The 23,738-nt window shown below is 45.8% G+C and overlaps 1 protein-coding gene across 1 annotated transcript in view; it reads right to left on the reverse strand.

Annotated features, from left to right (window-relative positions):
- The window catches only part of mccc2 (methylcrotonyl-CoA carboxylase subunit 2), a 54,811-nt gene that overhangs the window by 11,005 nt on the left and 20,068 nt on the right, over positions 1 to 23,738 (reverse strand). Inside the window, exons 7-16 of the mRNA XM_056284622.1 lie at positions 20,126 to 20,238; positions 18,142 to 18,255; positions 17,747 to 17,811; positions 16,597 to 16,696; positions 16,367 to 16,462; positions 13,077 to 13,149; positions 12,895 to 12,971; positions 3,663 to 3,729; positions 2,478 to 2,634; positions 2,239 to 2,353 (exon numbers count right to left, since the gene is read on the reverse strand). Of these exons, the coding sequence (XP_056140597.1) occupies positions 2,239 to 2,353; positions 2,478 to 2,634; positions 3,663 to 3,729; positions 12,895 to 12,971; positions 13,077 to 13,149; positions 16,367 to 16,462; positions 16,597 to 16,696; positions 17,747 to 17,811; positions 18,142 to 18,255; positions 20,126 to 20,238 (977 nt within the window). The remainder of the gene's footprint in view (positions 1 to 2,238; positions 2,354 to 2,477; positions 2,635 to 3,662; positions 3,730 to 12,894; positions 12,972 to 13,076; positions 13,150 to 16,366; positions 16,463 to 16,596; positions 16,697 to 17,746; positions 17,812 to 18,141; positions 18,256 to 20,125; positions 20,239 to 23,738) is intronic.

Here is a 23,738-nt window from a genome sequence, read left to right on the forward strand (position 1 = left end):
TCTGCCACCTCCAGCTCCACCTCCTGTCTTTTCATCAGTGCCACTGTCTCCAAACCATATAACATAGCTGGTCTCACTACCATCTTGTAAACTTTCCCTTTAACTCTTGCTGGTACCCTTCTGTCACACATCACTCCTGACCCTCTTCTCCACCCACTCCACCCTGCCTGCACTCTCTTCTTCACCTCTCATCAGCACTCCCCGTTACTTTGGACAGTTGAACCCAAGTATTTAAACTCATCCACCTTCATCACCTATCTACTCCTTGCATCCTCATCATTCCACTGTCCTCCCTCTCATTCATGCATAGGTATTCCATCTTGCTCCTACTGACTTTCATTCCTCTTCTCTCCAGTGCATACCTCCACCTGCACCCTACTCTCACTACAAATCACAGTGTCATCCACAAACATCACAGTCCACCACAGTCCATAGTTATATCTTCTAATATTCTGCTCCTCATTTGTTGAGCACTTTTACACTTTTGTCAACACCATTGATGGTTTCCGGATATATATACAAACAGTTAACAAAACAGTCCAAAAAATGACTGTCCAGAGGGCGAACACCAGCCAGGAAGACTGTCAGAACTGCTGGTCTGCATGGGCTAGCAGTTAGCTTAGCCTGCCCCGCTGTTGAGGGCGCACCGCCCACCCTCGGTGCTTCCACTTCGGGCGCAGCTCCAGGCAGGGCCGTGGTCCCTGGGCCCACCGGACACAGCAGACCAGGCTCCCTCAGCCGATCCAACGCCACCTCTCCCAGCCAGACACCCTCGACACACCTCCCCGCACTCCACACGACGACACTAAAACACAGTCAACGCTAGGTGAGGCCGCCGCCAGACCGCCCTCGGTGTTGTCGGAATTGCCAGTCTGAATGGGCTAGCAGTTAGCTTAGCCTGCCCTGCTTCCGCGTCCCGTCAGACAGCCATCGGTGCTTCCTTTTCAGGCGCAGCTCCAGGCAAGGCTGTAGTCCTTGGGCCCATTGGACATGGCAGACCAAGCTCTCCTAGCCGATCCAACGCCAGTTCTCCCAGCCATTAAACAGAAAAAAAACATAAAAATCTAAAATCAAACTAAAAACTTCACAAACAACACAAACTTAGACGTAGACATGGACAAAGACACTGCATAGTCGGTACTGGGTGAAGCCGCTGCAAACGGAAGTTCGCGCCGCCATCTTATAAAACTTTGTTAAGTTTTATAAGATGGCGCCATATATAAAACTTTGTTAAAAGAAACACTCAGTGGTAGGGAAAGTGCTCCACAAATAAGGAGCCAAATAATCCAGTGAGTCGTGTGTGTGTGTATGTGCGTGTGTGTGTGTATATGTATATATATGTATATATACATGCGTATAGACACTGTTTTTTGTATACTGTTTTTAATGTCGTATATTGTGTTTTATTTATGTTTTTCTGATGTCTTTAACAAGTGCACAAGCCAACAAAAGGATTCTGATTCCGATTCTGACATCACGTGGCACCAAAGACCAGCCAATAGCACATGGCCAGGTCAGCACCCTGCTTTCACCATCACAGGTCAGGTATCACGCAGATTTCCACCATCACAGGTCAGGTATCACGCAGATTTCCACCATCACAGGTCAGGTATCACGCAGATTTCCACCATCACAGGTCAGGTATCATGCAGATTTCCAGCTGGGGTTGAGTTATTGTTGAAGTCTAGACTATCCCTGAATTCACTTATTTAAGCCCAGGCTATGAGGGCACAGACTGAGGACTAGTAAAAGACAGCACACAGGTCCAACAACGTCCCAAGCAACATCAACATGACTGCAGACAAATTATGCAGACTAACAGTGTTTTTCGTGTTATTCTTATCTATCACGTTGTGTTAAAGAGCCCCCCCCCACCCATCCACCCACCACTGAGGACATCCATATTTTAGCCCATTCATCAAAACAGGCATACACCTGACTGGAAATCAAACCATTCCTTTACACAACTAAATATGACGTTGTAAAGACACTGTCAAACATCCACGAGCAAAAGAAACACGTTCTGATGGAGCTCAACAATATAATGGTTTTAACAGGGTTAATAATGCAGCATATGACACAAATCATACACCCTGCTAATAAATAAGGCATTGAAAAGGCTTGGCTGTGACGTGCAGACATTCTGACAGTAAATACACCACGTCAGCAGATTACTGGCAGATGAAATCTGACGCTGGAATGAAGCTGAGAGGACAGCAGAACTAACAGAACCAGTACCTCCTTTCCTTCTCGGGCTCTCTGGTCTTTGGTGATGGTGGCCAGGACGGTGGCAGCCTGCTCTCCACCCATTACAGAGATTCTGGAGTTCGGCCACATGTACAGGAATCTTGGGCTGTGGACGGAGAAACAAGTCGTCTCTTTGTCTTCAATGCAGATGAATGATGAACGCAGCCACTGAAAACAAAATGTATGGAACAAAAACGTAGGCTGGTGAAATCTTGGGTAAACTTTCATACCTGTAGGCTCTACCACACATGCCATAGTTCCCAGCACCGTATGAACCGCCAATGATGACAGTGATCTTGGGTACGTTTGCGCAGGCGACGGCAGTCACCATCTTGGCTCCATCCTTGGCGATTCCTCCAGCCTCATATTCCCTGCCAACCATGAAACCTACAGCGGACATGGGCACGAGAAAGAGATGAGACTGCAAATATCTATCTGTCTATTTATTTATTCCCCCCCCCCCCTTTTCTCCCCAGTTGTATCCGGCCAATTACCCCACTCTTCCGAGCCGTCCCGGTCTCTGCTCCACCCCCTCTGCTGATCTGGGGAGGGCTGCAGACTACCACATGCCTCCTCCCATACACGTGGAGTCACCAGCCGCTTCTTTTCACCTGACAGTGAGGAGTTTCACCAGGGGGACATAGTGCATGGGAGGATCACGCTATTCCCCCCAGTCCCCCCTCCGCCCTGAACAGGTGCCCTGACCGACCAGAGGAGGTGCTAGTGCAGCAACCAGGACACACACCCACATCTGGCTTCCCACCTGCAGACACGGCCAACTGTGTCTGTAGGGACGCCCGACCAAGCTGGCAGTAACACGGGGATTTGAACTGACGATTCCCATGTTGGTAGGCAACAGAATAGACCACCATGCCACTCGGACGCCCCAAGACTGTGAATATTAACATGTATAGTACCACACACTAAGTGGCCATAACCGGGGATAAAAGCAAAATAAGACACTTGGTGCACAATGTCATGTGTGAAAAGAAATCCTCAGCCATGACGAACACGTAAATCAAAGCTATGACGTCATCAGGCAAGAGGTCTGCACCCCAGCGAGACATCCTGTTCAACATTCTATGGAAAATAAGATTTGAGCAGTGTCTTCACATTTAGCAATTAGATAATTTCATTAAGTGCAAGGTTCGTAGCCCAAATAACTCCCCTGAAAACACCTGAGTATTCATGTGGCATTTGCATGGTTGTTCCAAGCACTTGAACATTCAGCTAGGTGCTTGACATCGCCCGATTTCCACCTGGTAAACCGTGGTTGACAGACCACAGGTCAGAACAACCGAATTGTTTTACAGCGTAAATGTGCAGAATCCTAAAATAAAACACCGATACCGTCATTCAATAATAAACGAAATTACTGGAGGAAATTAAGATGCAAAACAAGTCCAACAGCTCACCTGTTATGTTCTGCAGGAAAATGAGGGGAATGTTTCTCTGACAGCACAGTTCGATGAAGTGCGTCCCCTGCAAAAGATTTATTACATTCACTGAACAGAATTACAGCCGGCATCCAAACAGCAAGTTTCCCCACAGGAAAAATAAAGGTGCAGTGCTTGGTTTTTCTCAGAGGCGATCATCATGAGGAGATGCAGTGTGGACTTCAAGCTGCAGATGACCCGGAAGTAAACCATGTTTTCTATGTAAGCCATATAAAAGACCATTACTGAAACAAGCCAATCAGAGAGGAAAGGTCTACTATAAACTGTAGACAGACGCCCTCAGACAGGCTCACGGGTTGGGCTGATCATCTCTCTCAGCACACCAACATCAACACGCCAGATAGAGAGCGGGCAATGCAACGGAGGCGGTGAATGAATTCACATGAGAGCGAGTACAAAGAGACAAGACAGGAACCTTACACATGTTGGAGCCCAGCACATACGAGTCAAGAAGCTGAGCCTCGTGTAGAACTGCACAGAACCAGGCCACGTCCAGTCCCCCCCCCCTTTTTCTCCCCAATTGTACTTGGCCAATTACCCCACTCTTCCGAGCCGTCCCGGTCTCTGCTCCACCCCCTCTGCCAATCCGGGGAGGGCTGCAGACTACCACATACTACCACCAATACATGTGGAGTCACCAGCCACTTCTTTTCACCTGACAGTGAGGAGTTTCACCGGGTGACGTAGCGCGTGGGAGGATCACGCCATATTTTTTTTTACTACATTTATTAATCCCCCTTGGGGCAATTCTTTTTCTGCATTTAACCCATCCTCGCTGTGTAGCTAGGAGCAGTGGGCAGCAGTGGGCAGCCGCCATGCAGCGCCCGGGGACCAATTCCAGTTGGTCTCGCCATGCCTCGGTCAGGGGCACAGACAGCAGTATTAACCCTAACATGCATGTCTTTTTGATGGTAGGGGAAACCGCAGCGCCCGTAGAAACCCATCACAGACATGGGGAGAACATGCAAACTCACCACAGAGGACCACCCGGGAGGACCCCCAAGGTCGGACAACCCCAGGGTTGGAACCCAGGACCGTCTTGCTGTGAGGCGACAGCGCTAACCACTGTGCCACCATGCCGCTATTCCCCCCAGTTCCCCCCTGAACAGGCCCCCCGACCAACCAGAGGAGGCGCTAGTGCAGCAACCAGGACACATACCCACATCCGGCTTCCCCCCCGCAGACACGGCCAATTTTGTCTGTAGGGACGCCCGACCAAGCCGGAGGTAACACGGGCCCTCAAACCGGCGATACCCGCGTTGGTCAGCAACGGAATAGACCGCCACGCCACCCGGATGCCCTTTCAAGTCGAGTCTGTATGACAAGTAAGACAAGTTATGGCACACAGACTGGAGAAAGAAAAAAAAATCAGTCTAAGACATGAAAACTGAGAAGAGAGCATGCGGCGGATCTGCTTGTCATAAAACCTCAAGCGCAGAGCTCAAACATCAGCAGAAATAAATAAATATACACATTCACACAACTGGAGTGAATCCTCTTGTGCCATTTGTTACGGCGCTCGACCGGATCAGCGTTAGCTCTAAATTATCCTTACGAGACCGAATGCTACCTGCTACCGTTACTGAAGGCGTGAAGGTTCACCTCCCTGCCTTTGCCCTCATGCATGCAGAAAACCCATTTCATTTTCATCATTTTCGGTGCCAGCACAGCCAACTTTAATGTGCCTCCCATTCTCCTGTTAATGAATATTCTCCTCCGCCAGGTCGCACAATGTGACGGGGAGTCGCAGGTTAAAGGACATCTGCATTTATATAGGAAATTAAGCAAGTGATTTTCTTTCTTTTTTTTTAAAGTTTTACATCCAGGCTCTTATCATCCAACAAGTCATGGCTTCAGTGATTATATTCATCTCCATGCCACAACTCAGAGTGAGGCCAAAAATTCATCAAGCTGTCAAAGTTTTAAGAGCCGCTGGTCGTCTGCTATTGTTAAACAAGTGACATCCAGAGAGAAACGTCCTCTCATCCGAGTTCACCACCAGACCGAAGACACTTAGCCGGCCGGAAGAACACGTGATGCCCAGCGGCGTTTTCTTCTCAGCATCGAAGTCTGTCTGACAGCGAGCTTTGTGGTTTGTACGGCTCACCACGGTGCGCACAGCTGATCGAGCAAGAGAAGGAAAACAAGGTTGCTGCAGAGGAGCATGACACATCCACCTGAAGACTCTGGTTAACACATATAAACATGACAGGGAGACTGCTCAACTCCGTCAGACATAGAAACATTCCAGGGCCTGCCACAGCAAGCACGGCTGGTCCATTATTTACAAACTAAAATCTTTTTTCTTTTGGATCCCCCCCCCCCTTTTCTCCCCAACTGTACTTGGCCAATCACCCCACTCTTCTGAGCCGTCCCGGTCTCTGCTCCACCCCCTCTGCTGATCCGGGGAGGGCTGCAGACTACCACATGCCTCCTCCCATACATGTGGAGTCACCAGCCGCTTCTTTTCACCTGACAGTGAGGAGTTTCACCAGGGGGACGTAGGGCGTGGGAGGATCACGCTATTCCCCCCAGTTCCCCCTCCCCCCTGAACAGGTGCCCCAACCGACCAGAGGAGGCGCTAGTGCAGCGACCAGGACACGTACTCACATCCGGCTTCCAACCCACAGACACGGCCAGTAGTGTCTGTAGGGACGCCCGACCAAGCCGGAGGTAACACGGGGAACAGAAACGCAATAGACCGCCACGCCACCCGGATGCCCCATCCATCCATCATCCAAACCGCTTATCCTGCTCTCAGGGTCACGAGGATCCCAGCAGTCATTGGGCGGTAGGCGGGGAGACACCCTGGACAGGCTGCCAGGCTATCACAGGGCCCACACATTCACACCCAGGGACAATGTAGTACGGCCGAGTCACCTGACCTACACGTCTTTGGACTGTGGGAGGAAACCGGAGCACCCGGAGGAAACCCACACAGACACGGGGAGAACATGCAAACTCCACACACAGGACGACCCAGGACAACCCCCAAGGTTGGACTACCCCGGGGTTCAAGCCCAGGACCTTCTTGCTGTGAGGTGACCGTGCTAACCACTGCGCCACCCCACCGGGATGCCCCATAAACAAAAATCTTGAAAAATAGCTCAGACGGTCCTTAGAGTCCTTTACCCTGTGGTATTTTATTTGTCACCAGTTGGTGCTTTACTGTGGTTTGGGGGAGTAACTTTATGATGTGCTTATGCTAACTACTTAGAGAAAATACAAGAAAAGCAAGCATATGATTTAGAAAAAAACAAACTTATTAATTATTAAGTCTTCAAGTTATTCCTCCTAGACTTATTAAGTCCTACTCAAGACGTGTCAGGTCCAAGTCGAGTCTCATGGACATTTGATATAAAAAGTGTACACAACCCTGTTGAATTGGCAGGTTTTTGTGAAACACTTTAAATCACGTCAGAACTTTTCCAACGTTTTTTTTTAAAAATTACAACCTATAAAAATAAATTGAAAAACAACCAGAACACTTTTAGGGGAAAAAGAAATAAAAAAACTTACCATAACCTGGTTGCATAAGTGTGCACACCCCTAAAATAATACTTTGCTGCAGCACCTTTTGATTTTATGACAGCGCTCGGTCTTGTCGGCTAAGAGTCTGTCAGCTTGGCACATCCTGACGTGGCAATATTTCCCCACTCTTCCATGCTAAAACGTTGTAGCTCCATCAGAACCAGAATCAGAAATACTTTATTCACCCCCGAGGGGAAATTGGGTGGGATAGCGAGGGCGTCTCCTGTGCACAGCCCTCTTCAGGTCACCCCACTGATTTTCATTTGGATTCAGGTCTGGGCTCTGGCTGGGCCGTTCCAAAACCACTGATCTTCTTCTGGTGAAGCCATTCCTCTGTTGATCTGGATGTGTGCTTTGAGTCGTCGTGATGAAAGGTGAAATTCCTCTTCATCTGCAGCTTTCTAGCAGACGCCGGAAGGTTTTGTGCCAAAAACGACTGGTATTTGGAGCGATTCATGATTCCCTCCACCTTGACTAAATAAAGCCCCAGTTCCGGCTGATGAAAAGCAGCCCAACCAAAGCCTGATGCTGCCCCCGCCATGCTTCACCGTGGGTCTGCTGCTCTTCTGGTGATGTGCTGTGTTGTTTTTGTGCCAAACATACCTTTTGGAAATATGGCCAACAAGGTCAAGCTTTTCTTCTATGTATCATTCCAATTCTAGTATATGTATTGGCGAAGCAATACAGCCAAAAAGTTCAACCTTGGTCTCATCAAACCACAACACTTTTTTCCACATGGTTTTGGGAGACTGGATATATCTTTTTGAAAACTTTAGCTGGGTTTGGATGTTTTGGGGTTTTTTTTCTTATGAAAAGGCTTCCGTCTTGGCACCCTGCCCCATAGCCCAGACAGCTGAAGAATACAGGAGTTTGTTGTCATGTGTAGGGAACAACCAGTACTTGCCAGAAGTTTCTGCAGCTCCTTTAATATTGCCGTAGTCCTCTTGGAGTCTCCCTGACCAGTTTTCTCCTTGTCTTCTCATCAGTTTTGGAGGGGTGTCCTGTTCTTGTAAATGTCACTGTTGTGCCATATTGTCTCCACTTGTTGATGATAGTCTTCACCGTGTTCCATGGTAGATCTGATGCCTTGGAAATTCTCTCGTACCCTTCTCCTGATCGATACCTTTCAACAATGACATCCTGTTCATGCTTTGTAAGCTCTTTGCAGACCATTGCTTTTGCAGCTGGATGTCACCAAGATGTCAGGAAAATCCTTCTTCTTCTTCTGGATTAATGAGGAATTGCAACCAGATGGAGCATTATCGCCACCTACTGTTGCATTAAAGAGTCCTTAACTTATATCCTCTCCACCAGCCCAGTATCCCTGAGAAAAGTGAAGATACATCCAAGGACATAATTTCTAGCATTCGCCGCGAAAATTGATTTCAGGCCCATGTGCACAATTTCTTTTCGTTCCAACATAGCTTTCAGTATGATTCTCTCTCATGCATATGTTGGGCAAATAAAAAAACACATGTTCCACTGTCTCTGGCTAGCGGCAGACATCACAGTTCCCAGTTTGATGTTTCCCGATGAGAATTTAAGTCTAGTATGCCCTAATCTTAACATGCTAATGATGTTCTGTTCTCTCCTGCTCTTCCCTCAAGTCCTTTCTACCCCTACTTCCTGTTGGATCCAGTACAGTTGCCTTTATATTGTTGTCCCATAATTTCTGCCATTGTGCCTTGATTTTCTGTCTAATGAATGATTTTGTTTCCACTTTACTGATTGGTACTGACAGTTCAACATGACTTGCTGTTAAACTGGTTTTGGCCAGTTGATCCATTGTTTCATTTCCCCTAATACCTACACATGAGCTGGTATCCACAAAAACTGGACATCTATTCCCAACCTAGCAATCCTCTATAATAGCTGTAATATTTCACACAGGAGAATCCTACAGGAAGAGCTGAACTTAATTTGGGGTTAATCACAGTCACTTTAATTGTTGGCAGGTGTATACTAACTACTATTTAACACGAGTCTGAATGTGATTGGTTAATTCTGAACACAGCCACATCCCCAGTTATAAAAGGGTGTGCACACTTACACAACCAGGTTATTGTACGTTTTGTATTCTCCTTTTTTTCCCTCGAAAATGTTTCTGATTGTTTTTCACTGTATTTTTATGGTTTGCGATTTCAAACACGTTCTGAAGTGATTTATCTTGGTGTGTCTTGATGCATGCTCAATAATCCAGGTGAGGAAACCCCAGAGAGGCGAATCAGTTCATCTGGACACAACGTTTAGTGGGGGAAATGTTTCATCAATCATCTAAGTGACCTCTTCAGTCTCACCTGTCTCAACGTCCAGATGGGAATTTGTATTGGTTTCATTTTTTTTACATCACAAAAACCTCCCATTTTAACAGCGGAGGTGTAGACGTCTCATATCCACTGTATCATTAAATTACAGTGAAGTTTCAAACACTTTAATTTGATGATACAAGAGTTAAAATTTCAAGTAAGTCAAAAGTGATCAAACGTGCGACTCACGTCCATCTAGAATCAAGTCACATGGCAAGTCCCCCATCTCTACCCGTACAGCCAAGTCATGTCCTGTGTTCTCTAGATCTCTAGTCAGAGATCTGATCATGGAAGAGACACAGAATCTAGTCTGAGATGTGTCAGCTGAAACACAGGACATGTTCACACAGTTCAGCAAGATGAATGGTTGGAATCACATCAGTTTAATTTAATGTCCATCTGCAGTAGGATATACTATGCTACAGTGCTTTAGTACACGTCTGTGTTGAATACTGAATTCTGATTGGTCAACTCAAGCTTTCTGCAGTCAGTAACTTATTTCTGAATTGCAGACCGTTGTCAGGCTGCTGCCTCCTCACCGTCCCTGTTCCGTTCCAACTTAATACGCTTCATGTAGGCAAAAACCGGGCAAAATAATTAAATCATTATTTTCTGGGGATCGCCGGTTCGAATCCCTGTGTTACCTCCAGCTTGGTCGGGCGTCCCTACAGACATAATTTGCCGTGTCTGCGGGTGGGAAGCCAGATGTGGGTATGTGTCCTAGTTGCTGCACTAGCACCTCCTCTGGTCGGTCGGGGCGCCAGTTGGGGGGGGGGGGGGACTGGGAGAAATAGCGTGATCCTCCCACGTGCTACGCCCCCCTGGTGAAACTCCTTACTGTCAGGTGAAAAGAAGTGGCTGGTGACTCCACATGTATGGGAGGAGGCACATGGTAGCCTGCAGCCCTCCCCGGATCAGCAGAGGGGGTGGAGCAGCGACCGGGACGGCTTGGAAGGGTGGGGTAATTAGCCGGATACAATTGAGGAGAAAAAGGGGGGGGGGTATTTTTTTCTGTCAATTTACTGAATTCTTTTGTAAGGGAAAGCCTTATAATAGGTATAATCCACTCCGAGGTGGTCTTCTATTGAAACAGAATGACCACCGTAGATGCGAAGAATGTCCCGACGTGCAGCGGAGGCTTATCCCCGACATAATCTAGATTCTCAAAAGTTTCTGGATCTGTATCGGAGCAACACAACAACCTTGTGAAAAAAGCTACCCCATTTGGGATTTTGCTGGTGGCTGTCTCAACCATTGCTGCAGAATCTCAAATGTTCATTTGGTCTGGATTCTGAAACTGAAGCAGCCACAGAAATAATAACCGGACTATCTGCACCCTGAGGCCCTCGTCTCTCTGGAACGAGCCATCCCAGTCATGATGGCAATACAATGCAGGAAGGCAGAAATCACCCAGAACGGCCTTGTATTTACTTCGCCTTTAAAAGGAGTTGAATGACCTTAACTGTGGTAGGAAAATCTATCACACAACACAAAAGAAGGCTTACTGAGGAACCGGGTATAAAAAAGGGACTGCGTGGGAGCATCCACATTCAATATATTACTGATATAATATTGTTTAGTTTCCCTTGAAATGTGTTCTTGTGGTCTTCATTTATTCTTTCCACACATACTGTAGCACCCCCGGCTGGCTGATGGTTATAGTCTTGAACTTGATCAGTGAAGTGGTCTTCTCTGATGCAAGTGCATATGTTTATGGGCAGTGTTCATATTGGAGGTGTGTTTGTGAAGACTAAATATTAATAAAGTGAATCTTGATAAACCATCAGTTCAAGACTACGACCATCACTCAGCTGGGATGCTGCAGTAAGAGCTTGTGCCCCTATCAGCCAGATGAATAGAAAATATACTCTGATGTACTTTCGTGAGACCGACAACACTTTGACGGTGATTATTTTCGTGCGCCGGTATTTTGCAAACCTTTTTCCCAGTTTACCCACTTCCTTTTAGCTTTGATTCTCCTCGTCCCGGCTTCACACAACAACTGCACATCAGCATCAGGCAGTATAACCGAATTTCAAAATAACAGCAAATTTTAAGAAATAAGACGCTATCATAAACAAATATGCATGAGCACGAAAAAGGGCACTTAATCAAAAATAATACAACTGGCTTTTTTTTTTTAAATGAACACACGGCTCTACAAAACAAAGAAAGTTGAGAGACATTTGCTACTACAAGTGTCTACTGGAAACTGTCGCTTGCTGGGAGAAGAAGCAGATGTGTTAGTATGCTCTTCTGTCTGTGTGGTCACGACAGCAGAAATGGTTTTTTCCCCCCCTTTTGTCTGCAGGGGTAAAACTACTGAAGCCTCACAGAATGCCAAGCACTTCTTCAGCGATGACAGGGTGTCTCCAGAACACGTTTAGAAATGTGGACGGCGTATTGATTTGTGCCGCATGCACTTCGTTTGCTTCACTTCTGTGTCTGTCTGAAGGACTGTGTCAGTCCCTCGCCAACTGCTCCCGGTGAGATGATTCAGCCTCCGCCATTAAGCGCCTCACAGGCAGAATTTGCTGGCAGAACAATTAAGTTTGGAGATCCAGTGCTTGAAAAGTGATTAAGCTCAATTCAAAAAGAAATGTGAAAAATAAATAAAATGACGCAACATATCACAAACTCAGCTCTATGTCGTGTCTCTGTCTGAGTCGAGTGCTCAGCTGCAGTGCATCTCTGGTCAGACTGGCTTGCAAATTAAATTAAATCAAGTGAAATGGAATGAACGATACGGCACGTTGTCGTACTGTTTTATTACCACAACGAAGGCCTGTGCAAGTGTAAATGAGGTTCTTAGTGTGTGGGGAAAGGAGCTTAAAGTGTTGACTGGGAATATGCTCCTCTGGATCGGCACAAACCACCCACAAACCCAGCAGCTTTGACAGACAGTGAACCACTGGTCCTCCGTCATGTATGCCGTGAATGTCTATGGAATTCGTGTTCTTTGAAATGCCAGTCTCATGTCTTTTAAACCCTTCGGGTCCTTGACATCTGGAGAGGCACATTACCAGTCAAACAGACGTGCTTATTCTTTTGGCTGATTCTGCATGATCTCCAGGCTCAGCTCTACATAATTAACAGGTGTTGTCTTGATGCCTTTTGAATCTGCTGGTAAGCTCAAAGGATGAAGGCTGGACAAGCTCCGGTCTGAAGTCGGAGTCGGAGTCAAAGCCACATACAGATTCTCTGAGGCTTTATAACAACCCTTTGAAGTTACTATAACCAGACATCATCTCCTGTCTGAGACACACACACATACACACACATACACACACACACACATTCGACAGCATGGTGTTTCAGTTACCCTCAGGACCAATGGAAACTTTATTACACACCTTTTTGGCCGACTCTGAAAACAAGACTCCATTGTTGCCGATGATCCCAACCGGGTAACCAAATATTCTGGAAAATCCTGAAAACACAGCACATCAAGTGTGAAAATGAAGCGCCTGCGGCTTTATTCTGTGCACTGCACACAGCCATTTTCTCTGCAGGATTCAAAGCCTGTTTCACATACCTGTGATGAGCGTGTCCCCATAAAAAGCCTTAAACTCGTCAAACTTACTGCCGTCGACGATGCGGGCAATGACCTGCAACCAAACGGGCACACGAAGACCCAGAAAGTCAACTGAAAAGAAGAAAACTAAGACAATTTTATATCGAAGCAAAAAAAGAAGACTCCCTCTTCTGCTAGCTGTATGTATGAAGCAATTTTCACACTGAACCAAGGACACACTTCCAGACACAGACAGTGTTTAAAAGGCTGCTAGCATCTGAATAAACAGAAAATGCTGCTAGTATATTTTATGTGCAAAAAGGTTACAAGCCCTATTCTACACAACTGACAGTTTGACACTTGTGCTCTTACTGTGGCTTCAATTTTTGTTTGTACAGGAAATAACCACAATTCAATGGTATATTTCTGATGACAGTTGCTACCTATTCAGTAAGCATTCATTTTTCACCTCAATGAACTCTTGAAAACAGAGGTTGATGCTTCAACTTGGATTTAAGCACACTTTTAACCTGTAAAAGGTTTGTGGATAGCACTATGGAAGACATATAGTAGTAGTAGTAGCAGCAGTAGTAGTAGTAGTAGTAGAAGACGACTATGGAAGACATACAGTAGTAGTAGTAGACTATGGCAGACATAGTAGTAGTAGTAGACTATGGCAGACATATAGTAGACCTTGGCAGACATATAGTAGTAGTAGTAGACCAGTGGTTCTCAACCTTTTTGGGGTCCTGGACCCTCTGCGTATTTTTGATCTACCCTGAGGACCCCTCCACCTGATATTGGGGGAGGGGGGTTGCAATTTGATAGAAACAGTAGAAACTGCATTTTAAATTGCATTATAGCATTTATTCACTCTTTGGGGCAAAAATAAGAGCTGTCAGTTGTAACTTAGATATAGTTAATAAAACAGAATATGTATTCAGTAACTTTCAGATATATGTAACAACACAGAATATGTATTCAGTAACTTTCAGATATATGTAACAAAACAGAATATGTATTCAGTAACTTTCAGATATATGTAACAAAGCAGAATATGTATTCAGTAACTTTCAGATATATGTAACAAAACAGAATATGTATTCAGTAACTTTCAGATATATGTAACAACACAGAATATGTATTCAGTAACTTTCAGATATATGTAACAAAACAGAATATGTATTCAGTAACTTTCAGATATATGTAACAAAGCAGAATATGTATTCAGTAACTTTCAGATATATGTAACAACAGAATTTTTATGCAGTAACTTTTAACAATGTAAACGGGAGCGAGATCTCTTATTAAAATACAATAAATTACACTTGTGAAACAGAGGTAATTAGAGAAAAAGGTCCTGTTACCCTTTATAGTTTAGGTAGATAAAGGTCTCAGTCACATTTGAGTAAAATAATCCTATTTCTATAAATGTCATAGGATCTTTTTTTTAAAGATGTTTTATTTTCACGGACCCCTTGCAATTACGCCACGGACCACTAGGGGTCCGCGGACCCCCGGTTGAGAAACCCTGTAGTAGACTATGGCAGACATATAGTAGTAGTAGTAGACTATGGAAGACATATAGTAGTAGTAGTAGACTATGGAAGACATAGTAGTAGTAGTAGTAGACTATGGCAGACATATAGTAGTAGTAGTAGACTATGGAAGACATATAGTAGTAGTAGTAGACTATGGAAGACATATAGTAGTAGTAGTAGACTATGGAAGACATATAGTAGTAGTAGTAGACTATGGAAGACATAGTAGTAGTAGTAGTAGACTATGGTAGACATATAGTAGTAGTAGTAGACTATGGCAGACATATAGTAGTAGTAGTAGACTATGGAAGACATATAGTAGTAGTAGTAGACTATGGCAGACATATAGTAGTAGTAGTAGACTATGGTAGACATATAGTAGTAGTAGTAGATTATGGAAGACATATAGTAGTAGTAGTCATAGCAGTAGACTATGGAAGACAGAGTAGTAGTAGTAGTAGAAGACTATGGAAGACACATAGTAGTAGACTATGACAGACATATAGTAGTAGTAGTAGACTATGGCAGACATATAGTAGTAGTAGTAGACTATGAAATACATATAGTAGTAGTAGTAGTAGTCGACTATGGAAGACATATAGTCGTAGACTATGGAAGACATATAGTAGTAGTCATAGTAGTAGACTATGGAAGACAGAGTAGTAGTAGCAGTAGTAGTAGACTATGGAAGACACATAGTAGTAGACTATGGAAGACATATAGTAGTAGACTATGGAAGACAGAGTAGTAGTAGCAGTAGAAGACTATGGAAGACACATAGTAGTAGACTATGGAAGACAGAGTAGTAGTAGTAGTAGTTGTAGACTATGGAAGACACATAGTAGAAGACTATGGAAGACATATAGTAGTAGACTATGGAAGACATATAGTAGTAGTAGTAGTAGTAGACTATGGAAGACATATAGTAGTAGACTATGGAAGACATATAGTAGTAGTAGTAGTAGTAGACTATGGAAGACATATAGTAGTAGACTATGGAAGACATATAGTAGTAGTCATAGTAGTAGACTATGGAAGACAGAGTAGTAGTAGTAGTAGTTGTAGACTATGGAAGACACATAGTAGAAGACTATGGAAGACACATAGTAGTAGAATATGGAAGACATTGGTCAGTTAAGAAGACAAGGAAACGGCGAGAAGCTTCTTTTCCATTCGTCTCAGACGTGCATACAGTCTATCTGTAGCCGATGGTCAAAGCAGTGACTGGAGAGTTTCCGTGTTTACATAAACCAGATGATTAAGTCACTGATGAAGCAATCCCCCCTCCTTTTTCTCCCCAACTACTCCACTCTTCTAGCTCTTCACCACTACAGCTGCTTACCCCACTCTTCTGAGCCGTCCTGGTCGCTGCTCCGACCCCTCTGCTGATCCGAGGAGGGCTGCAGACTACCACATGCCTCCTCCGATACATGTGGAGTCACCAGCCGCTTTCACCTGACAGTGAGGAGTTTCACCAGGGGGATTTAGCACGTGGGAGGATCACGCTGTTCCCCCCCAGTTCCCCCTCCCTCCCAAACAGGCGCCCTGACCGACCAGAGGAGGTGCTAGTACAGCGACCAGGACACATACCCACATGCGGCTTCCCACCCGCAGACACGGCCAATTGTGTCTGTGCGGACGCCTGACCAAGCCGGAGGTAACACGGGGATTTGAACCGGCAATCCCCGTGTTGCTAGGCAACAGAATAGACCGCTACGCTACCCGGACGCCAAACCGATGAAGCAAATTTAAAGGAAACTAAGTGAATACCTCTCTGACGTCAAAGTTGCGTTTCAGATTTTCTCCGACTATGCCGTACAGTTCATCAGCTGGGAACAGGGGGGGCTCAGTGGGCTCTGTGGTCACCTGAAAAACGTAGCACAAACTCTGTGTGGCAAACAGCCGGAATATCGGGAAGGTCGGACATGGTCAGGACACGTCAACTTGCTCCGGTCACCTTACAACTCTCATTATGACTTCAAAATAAATACAAGACTTGCCTCAAGGTTCTTCTTGTAGTTCAGGCTCCGGACCGCCTTCCTTGCCAAATGAAGGGCATGGCTATCGTCTAAAGCATAATGGTCGGTGACACCAGACTTTCTGTATGTGGAAAAAAGACAATAGCTCAGTTTTTAACAAAATTAATTGTAAACAACGATGTGTGCTTTTGGAAATCTGGGTTGGATGAGCTATCACAGCAATCAGGAGTGTTTTCAGTGTTCAAACACAAGTTCATAGAGATGTGTTGATCATGACATTTCACACACGTCAGGTTACTCAAACTCAAGTTTGCACACGAAGCTGTTTTCATATTCTGTTGACTGAGACTGACACAAAGAGAGACAGTACAGTTCTCTCAAAGTAATAGAAAAATCCAGTAGTGAATACGTAGTTATAACACTCGAAGGAAAAAACTCTAACATACTACCATTTACTATCACTGATGCTGCAACACTTGCTCTACGTGTCACGCAGGTTACTCAGGGCTTTGTATTAGTGTTGACATTTCAATCTTGTTCATGGGTGGAACTGTGGCGCAGTGGTTAGCGCAGTTGCCTCACAGCGAGAGGGTCCTGGGTTCAAACCCCAGGATTGTCCGACCTTGGGGGTGGTCCCGGGTCGTCCTCTGTGTGGAGTTTGCATGTTCTCCCCGTGTCTGTGTGGGTTTCCTCCCACAGTCCAAGCACATGGAGGTCAGGTGAATCGGCCGTACTAAATTGTCCCTAGGTGTGTGTGTGTGTGTGCGTGTGTGTGTGTGTGTGTGTGTGTGTGTGTGTGTGTGTGTGTGTCAACCCTGTGATGGACTAGCGGCCTGCCCAGGGGGTCTCCCCGCCTGCCACCCAATGACTGCTGGGATAGGCTTCAGCATCCCGCAACCCCAATTCATATAAGTGGCTTGGATAATGGATAACAAATCTTGTTCAGATTCTGTCTTTATGCTGACAAAGTTCACATGAGGTCCTGTGTCAGGGGGATTTTAGGGTGACTGACAGATTCATATTGCTCCTACAGACACTACTGACAAAATTTAGAGATCGGTTGCTCAAATGAGCATCTCACAAGAAAAAAAAAACCTAGACCTGATCTTAGGGTAGCCAACATCTGATCCAGAGTTTCTGAGATGTCAGGGAAAAGGCTGATATTTCATACTTGCAGTGAAGATCTGCACCACCAAGGTCCTCAGCAGACACCTCTTCCCCGGTCGCCGCTTTGACCTGCCAAAAATAAAATTAACACTCAACCAGACATCCAGCAACATTATCGTTGTCATCATTTTCTGCTGCATGAGAGCACTTTCTCCAACTAAATTACCCACACAACTGAAACGACAAATAAGAAAAAGTTATCTTTTTTTGAATGACGATGTCGTCGGCAAACATAAACGTATACCATCTACCTGGCGAGTCCCTCGGGCTACTAACCTTCTTGTGCCGTAAACTGTACAAGTATGTGTGCATGAGCAGCCCAACTCTTACTATGAGCTGGAATAACCTGTGGTTTTACATGTTTGATGTTTGCGTGTTATGAGGAGAACTTGACACAACCAAAGGAGGGCCGCCGAGAAAAATGGTTCCTTGCTTCCGCACAATGATGCTCTCATCTGCCATGGCTGGAACATATGCTCCACCCGCAGTACACGATCCCATCACGACGGCAATCTGTAAAAGAGAAGATACTGAGTCCTAGTCGAGTCACACAACACGCGAACCTTATTGTTTTGTTACCGGTCAAACAGTGAGACTGACTCACTATGAATGGACATAAATCTGAAGTGGACAATGGTTAAATGAATGGTAAACCTCTTCAGTACCATGCAGATGAGAGCCGCTTACAGACAACTAAAACCCAGGGGACACTTCATCAGCGTCATGCCCCAACCTCAAACAGACGCCACTGATCGATGCCACGCCCGCCATTTTCACATCTTTCTTTTTTCTTTTTTTGGAATTTTCCCCATTTTTCTCCCCAATTATACCTGTCCAATCAATTACCCCACTCTTCCGAGCCACCCCGGTCTCTGCTCCACGCCCTCTGCCGATCCAAGGAGGGCTGCAGACTACCACATGTCTCCTCCGATACATGTGGAGTCACCAGCTGCTTCTTTTCACCTGACAGTGACGAGTTTTCACCGGGGCGACGTAGCACGTGGGAGGATCACGCTATTCCCCCCAGTCCCCCCCCCCCGAGTCCTTGACCAGAGGAGGCGCTAGTGCAGCGATCAGGACACACATCCACATCCGGCTCCCCACCCACAGACACGGCTAATTGTGTCTGTAGAGACGCCCAACCAAGCCGGAGGTAACACAGGGATTCGAACCGCCGATCCCTGGCATTTTCACATCTGTACTGACTAGTCAATGCCAAGAGTCTTGTGAGTTGTACTTTATCCAAAGCCGTCGTCCTGGGTATCTGACAACAAGCATAATGACTAGGAATATTTGAACGACTCTACATAAACCACAGTAAATCAAAAAAGAGATGCCACCACTGAATTCACCCCGACTCTGCCAAGGCTAAAAATGAAGAAGCTGGCTGAAAAATGTTGACCAACTACTTCATTGTTGCAGCTCTAACATAATTCCCATTCAATTTGCTGAAGCTGCATTATATTTTCTGATGCATGCTTCAATGGATTCAACATCGTCTGATGCATTTTTCATCACCGGGCCTACGGGAGCATGTGAGTGTTAGGAGGAGAACTGAGAGCTTCCTTTGTGCCTCTTTCTACATCTGCCAGCTCTCACAGATGCAAACCCTCAGACACACCGCAGCCTTCTTTCCCCCTACATCAGGGAAAAGATGACTGAGGACAATCTTATAAGTCTTCAAGACAGGGCTAGAGAGGGTTCTCAGACTATCTATCGGCTCTGAGAGAAACTTCAGTTGTGCGCAGAGTAAGCATGCTACTAAAAGACATCCACAATATGACGGTGGAGTCACTGTTAAGTTTAAAAGTTAAACTTGTAAACTTTTGCACCCTCCCCTCTCTCTTTTTCCTCCCCTCTACTTCTCCCTAGTTGTACTTGGCCAATTACCCCACGCTTCCGAGCCGTCCCGGTCTCTGCTCCACCCCCTCTGCTGATCCAGGGAGGGCTGCAGACTACCACATGCCTCCTCCCATACATGTGGAGTCACCAGCCGCTTCTTTTCACCTGACAGTGACGAGTTTCACCAGGGGGATGTAGCTCGTGGGAGGATCACACTATCCCCCCAGTTCCCCCTCCCCCCTGAACAGGCGCCCCGATGGACAAGAGGAGGTGCTAGTGCAGCGACCAGGACACATACCCACATCTGGCTTACCACCCACAGACGCAGCCAATTGTGTCTATTCCGTTGCTGGTATGCAACGGAATAGAGTGCTACACTACCCGGATGCCCCCAAGTTGTAAAGTTAAACTTGTAAACTTTTGCACCCTCCACTCTTCTAACAAGTTTAGGTTTAAGACAACCCCTAGCACAATGTGACTTTAACATTTTTACGCTACTCAAAACCCAGCAAAGATGCCAGTGTGCACACCCGACCATTACCTGTGCTATTCCCTCCGAAGACAACCTTGCCTGGTTGAAGAAAATTCGTCCAAAGTGATCTCGGTCTGGAAACACATCCGCCTGCCTGGGTAGGTTGGCCCCTCCCGAATCCACTTAAAGGATTACAAGCCAGACACCAGACGACAAAAAAACAAAAACAAAAAACATGATTGCACGGCTGTGCTGAAGACTGGATTCAGACTGTGTGGTGGGTTATTTGTCTTGTCAAGCTGCAGCCTCATTGCTGTTCCTATTCCACTCCATATTAATGCACCTCAAAATATACAGAAAGATGTAGGTCAAAACAACTGTAAATTATTATTTTCTTACGATTTATTGACTTCTTTTGTAAGGCAAATTCATGTACTACATAAGCCAATGCATTCTGAGGTGGACTTCTATTGATAAGTAAAGACCTTGGTGGAGGCAAACCCCCTCACGTGGCACATCTTCATCTCCCCGGAGATCATTATTTTTCAGTTGAAGACCACCTCGTTGTGGATTATCCCTTACCTGCCACCAGAAACTTGTGCAACAAATAGGAACAGAAACGTTTGACTGGATGCTCAGTTATTTTGTAGATATGACACCATAACTACTTTTCTACAGCGGACTTTTGGAAGTCTTTTGACCAACACGTTTTTGTGGCACCAGTTAGCATGCACCTTCACATTCTGAAATGAACGCCACTTCAACTGACATTGCATTCTTACAGTGAATGTGTTCTCTGCATGTACCCATCCTATTGTATAGGAGCAGTGGGCAGCTGCAGCACCCGGGGACCAACTCCAGTTCTGCTTTCCACTGCCTGCTCAGGGGCACAGGCAGGAGTATTAACCCCAACATGCATGTCTTTTGATGGTGGGAGGAAACCGGAGCACCTCGAAGAAACTCACGCAGACACGGGGAGAACATGCAAACTCCACACAGAAAGTACCTGGGCTGGCCTGTGGTTCGAACCCAGGACCTTCTTGCTGTGAGGCAACAGTGCTAACCACTGGGCCACTGTGCTGTCTTAAATGTATGGCCTATACTGCTTCCTTTCTTTTTAAAGAACTTGCTGATATCTGGACAAGTGTTGCTCAAGTTTTCCCACTTGGTGGATCTTGTATACTGTGCAACTCAGAGTAAGAACAACAAAATATTATTTCAAGGTGTCAGGGATTTTTCTCAGGTCTGGAGGCTTATATTTAAGTTGAACATGTTTTCGTCCATCATACAGCCCAAGACCGTCTTGTGGTTATTCTAAAAGATTTTATTCTGGTGAGAAATAACAAACACTTTTCCCTTGACTTTGCCATAACTTGCCAGAAGTGATCTGAATAACGCTCGCCACACCAGTGAGTATGCTTCCATGCACACCCACACCTGTCTTACTGGGAGTAACCAGCTTAAGCCTATATATTTTGATTTAAGATGGTTTGTAATATCTGAATATCTGTAATAACAAGCAGCAGGCTTTGGCCAAGGAGGTCAGTGACCACCCAGTTTTTTCCACTACGATAATTTTAAACTTCAAAATCAAATAAATGACTGTCGATCAAATGTTTACAAACCCCTAATAAAACGGGACAAGCCAGCAGTAAAGACGATCACTGTCTGGCCAGAAGGAGCAGTCTCTGAACTCCAGGACTGTTTTGACAACACAGACTGGAGTATTTTTGCACATTCAGCTACCCATGGCTCCCCTATAGACATTAATGAACAGACATCTGCCATACTAGCCTACATTAACTTTTGCACTGAGAGTGTCACAACAAAAAAATCAATCTGCTCCTTTCCAAACCAGAAACCCTGGATGACCAGTGAGGTCCTGCAGCTGCTGAAAGTCCGGGATGCAGCGTTCAAGTCAGGTAACTGTGAGGCCTACAGCGCAGCCAGATCCAACCTCAAAAAGGGCATCAGAACAGCCAAACATAAATATTCCCTACGAATAGAGGACCACTTTCACAATAACTCTGATCCCCGGCGAATGTGGCAAGGCATTCAGTCTATCACAGACTACAAAAGCTCTAATCGTGGTCCCACTGTCCATGATGCCTCCCTGCCAGACAAGCCAGATCATTTCTATGCCCGCTTCGACAAGGACAATACTGACCCAGCCACAAAAATCCCCAGCCACCCCGAAAACCAGGTGCTCACTGTATCAGTCGCAGAGGTCAGAGAATCACTGCGCAGAGTGAACATGCGATAGGCTGCCGGACCAGACAGCATACTGGGTTGGGTCCATAAGGAATGTGCCGACCAGCTGACTGAGGTCTTCACACCTATATTTAACCTCTCACTGTCCCAATCCACAGTCCCAGCATGCTTTAAGACCACCTCTATCATTCCTGTCCCCAAGAAACCAACATCCACATGTCTGAATGACTACTGACCCATAGCACTCACCCCCATTGCCATGAAGTGCTTTGAGAGACTGGTTCTGGCTCACAGCAAGAGCATTATCCCACCCACATTCGACCCACATCAGTTCGCCTACCATCCCAAAAGGTCTACTGAGGATGCCATTGCCACTGCCCTGCACGTTGCTCTGACCCACCTTGAACTTAACAACACATACATCCGGATGCTGTTTATAGATTACAGCTCTGCCTCCAACACCATCATCCCCGCCAAACTAACCACCAAACTCCTCTCCCTTGGCCTCAACCCCTCCCTCTGTAACTGGACCCTGGACTTCCTGACCAACAGACCTCAGTCTGTTAGGTTAGGCGACCACTCCTCCTCCACCCTGACCCTCAGCACAGGTGCGCCTCAAGGCTGTGTTCTGAGCCCCCTCCTTTTCTCCCTCTTTACCCACGACTGCCTGCCAACTCACCCCTCAAATGTTATAGTTAAGTTTGCAGATGACACCACAGTCATTGGCCGTATCACCAACAATGACGAGATGGCCTACAGGGACGAGATTCAGCACCTCACATCATGGTGTACGACCAACAATCTTGTCTTCAATGTGCAGAAGACGAAGGAGCTGATTGTGGACTTCAGGAGGCCTAGAAGCTGGAGCCACTCCCCCATACACATCAATGGGGTGGAAGTGGAGCGTGTTTCCAGCTTTAAATTCCTTGGAGTCCACATCAGCGAGGACCTTTCCTAGACATTAAACACCCAGACCCTTGTGAAAAAGGCCCAACAATGCCTGTGTAACCCACATGATTACATGTACCCTGTGACGTATGTAAGTTCCACGAGTAGCCTCTAGGAGGCACACGAGCTACAGAGTTTAAACCATGCAAACAACCGTCGACAATAGAGAAGAGAAATACGGATATTTAGAAATACGGACAACTTTGACTATGGATACCTGAATTATTGATATTTGAACTACGGATATTTGAGCTACAGGACATTTGAACTACGACAAAAAAGATCCCTCCCACGAAGCTTCCTTGGTGAGCCGCTAGCCAAAGCTAAAAAGTAAACAGCTTTCTGTGTTCCATGTAATCATAGCCATTTACGTAGGATATCTTGATTTTATCCAAAGACAGATGATCTCCCGTTGAAGGAAGAAGGAAGACTCTTTTCTCTTGTGTTTTGTACGCTGCTGGAATCCTGGTGAGATAAGAGTTTAAAATCTTGAAATCTAAAGACTGACAATTTTCCATTGGTT

Source organism: Lampris incognitus, chromosome 1, assembly GCF_029633865.1.
Source record: "Lampris incognitus isolate fLamInc1 chromosome 1, fLamInc1.hap2, whole genome shotgun sequence".
NCBI lineage: Eukaryota > Metazoa > Chordata > Actinopteri > Lampriformes > Lampridae > Lampris > Lampris incognitus.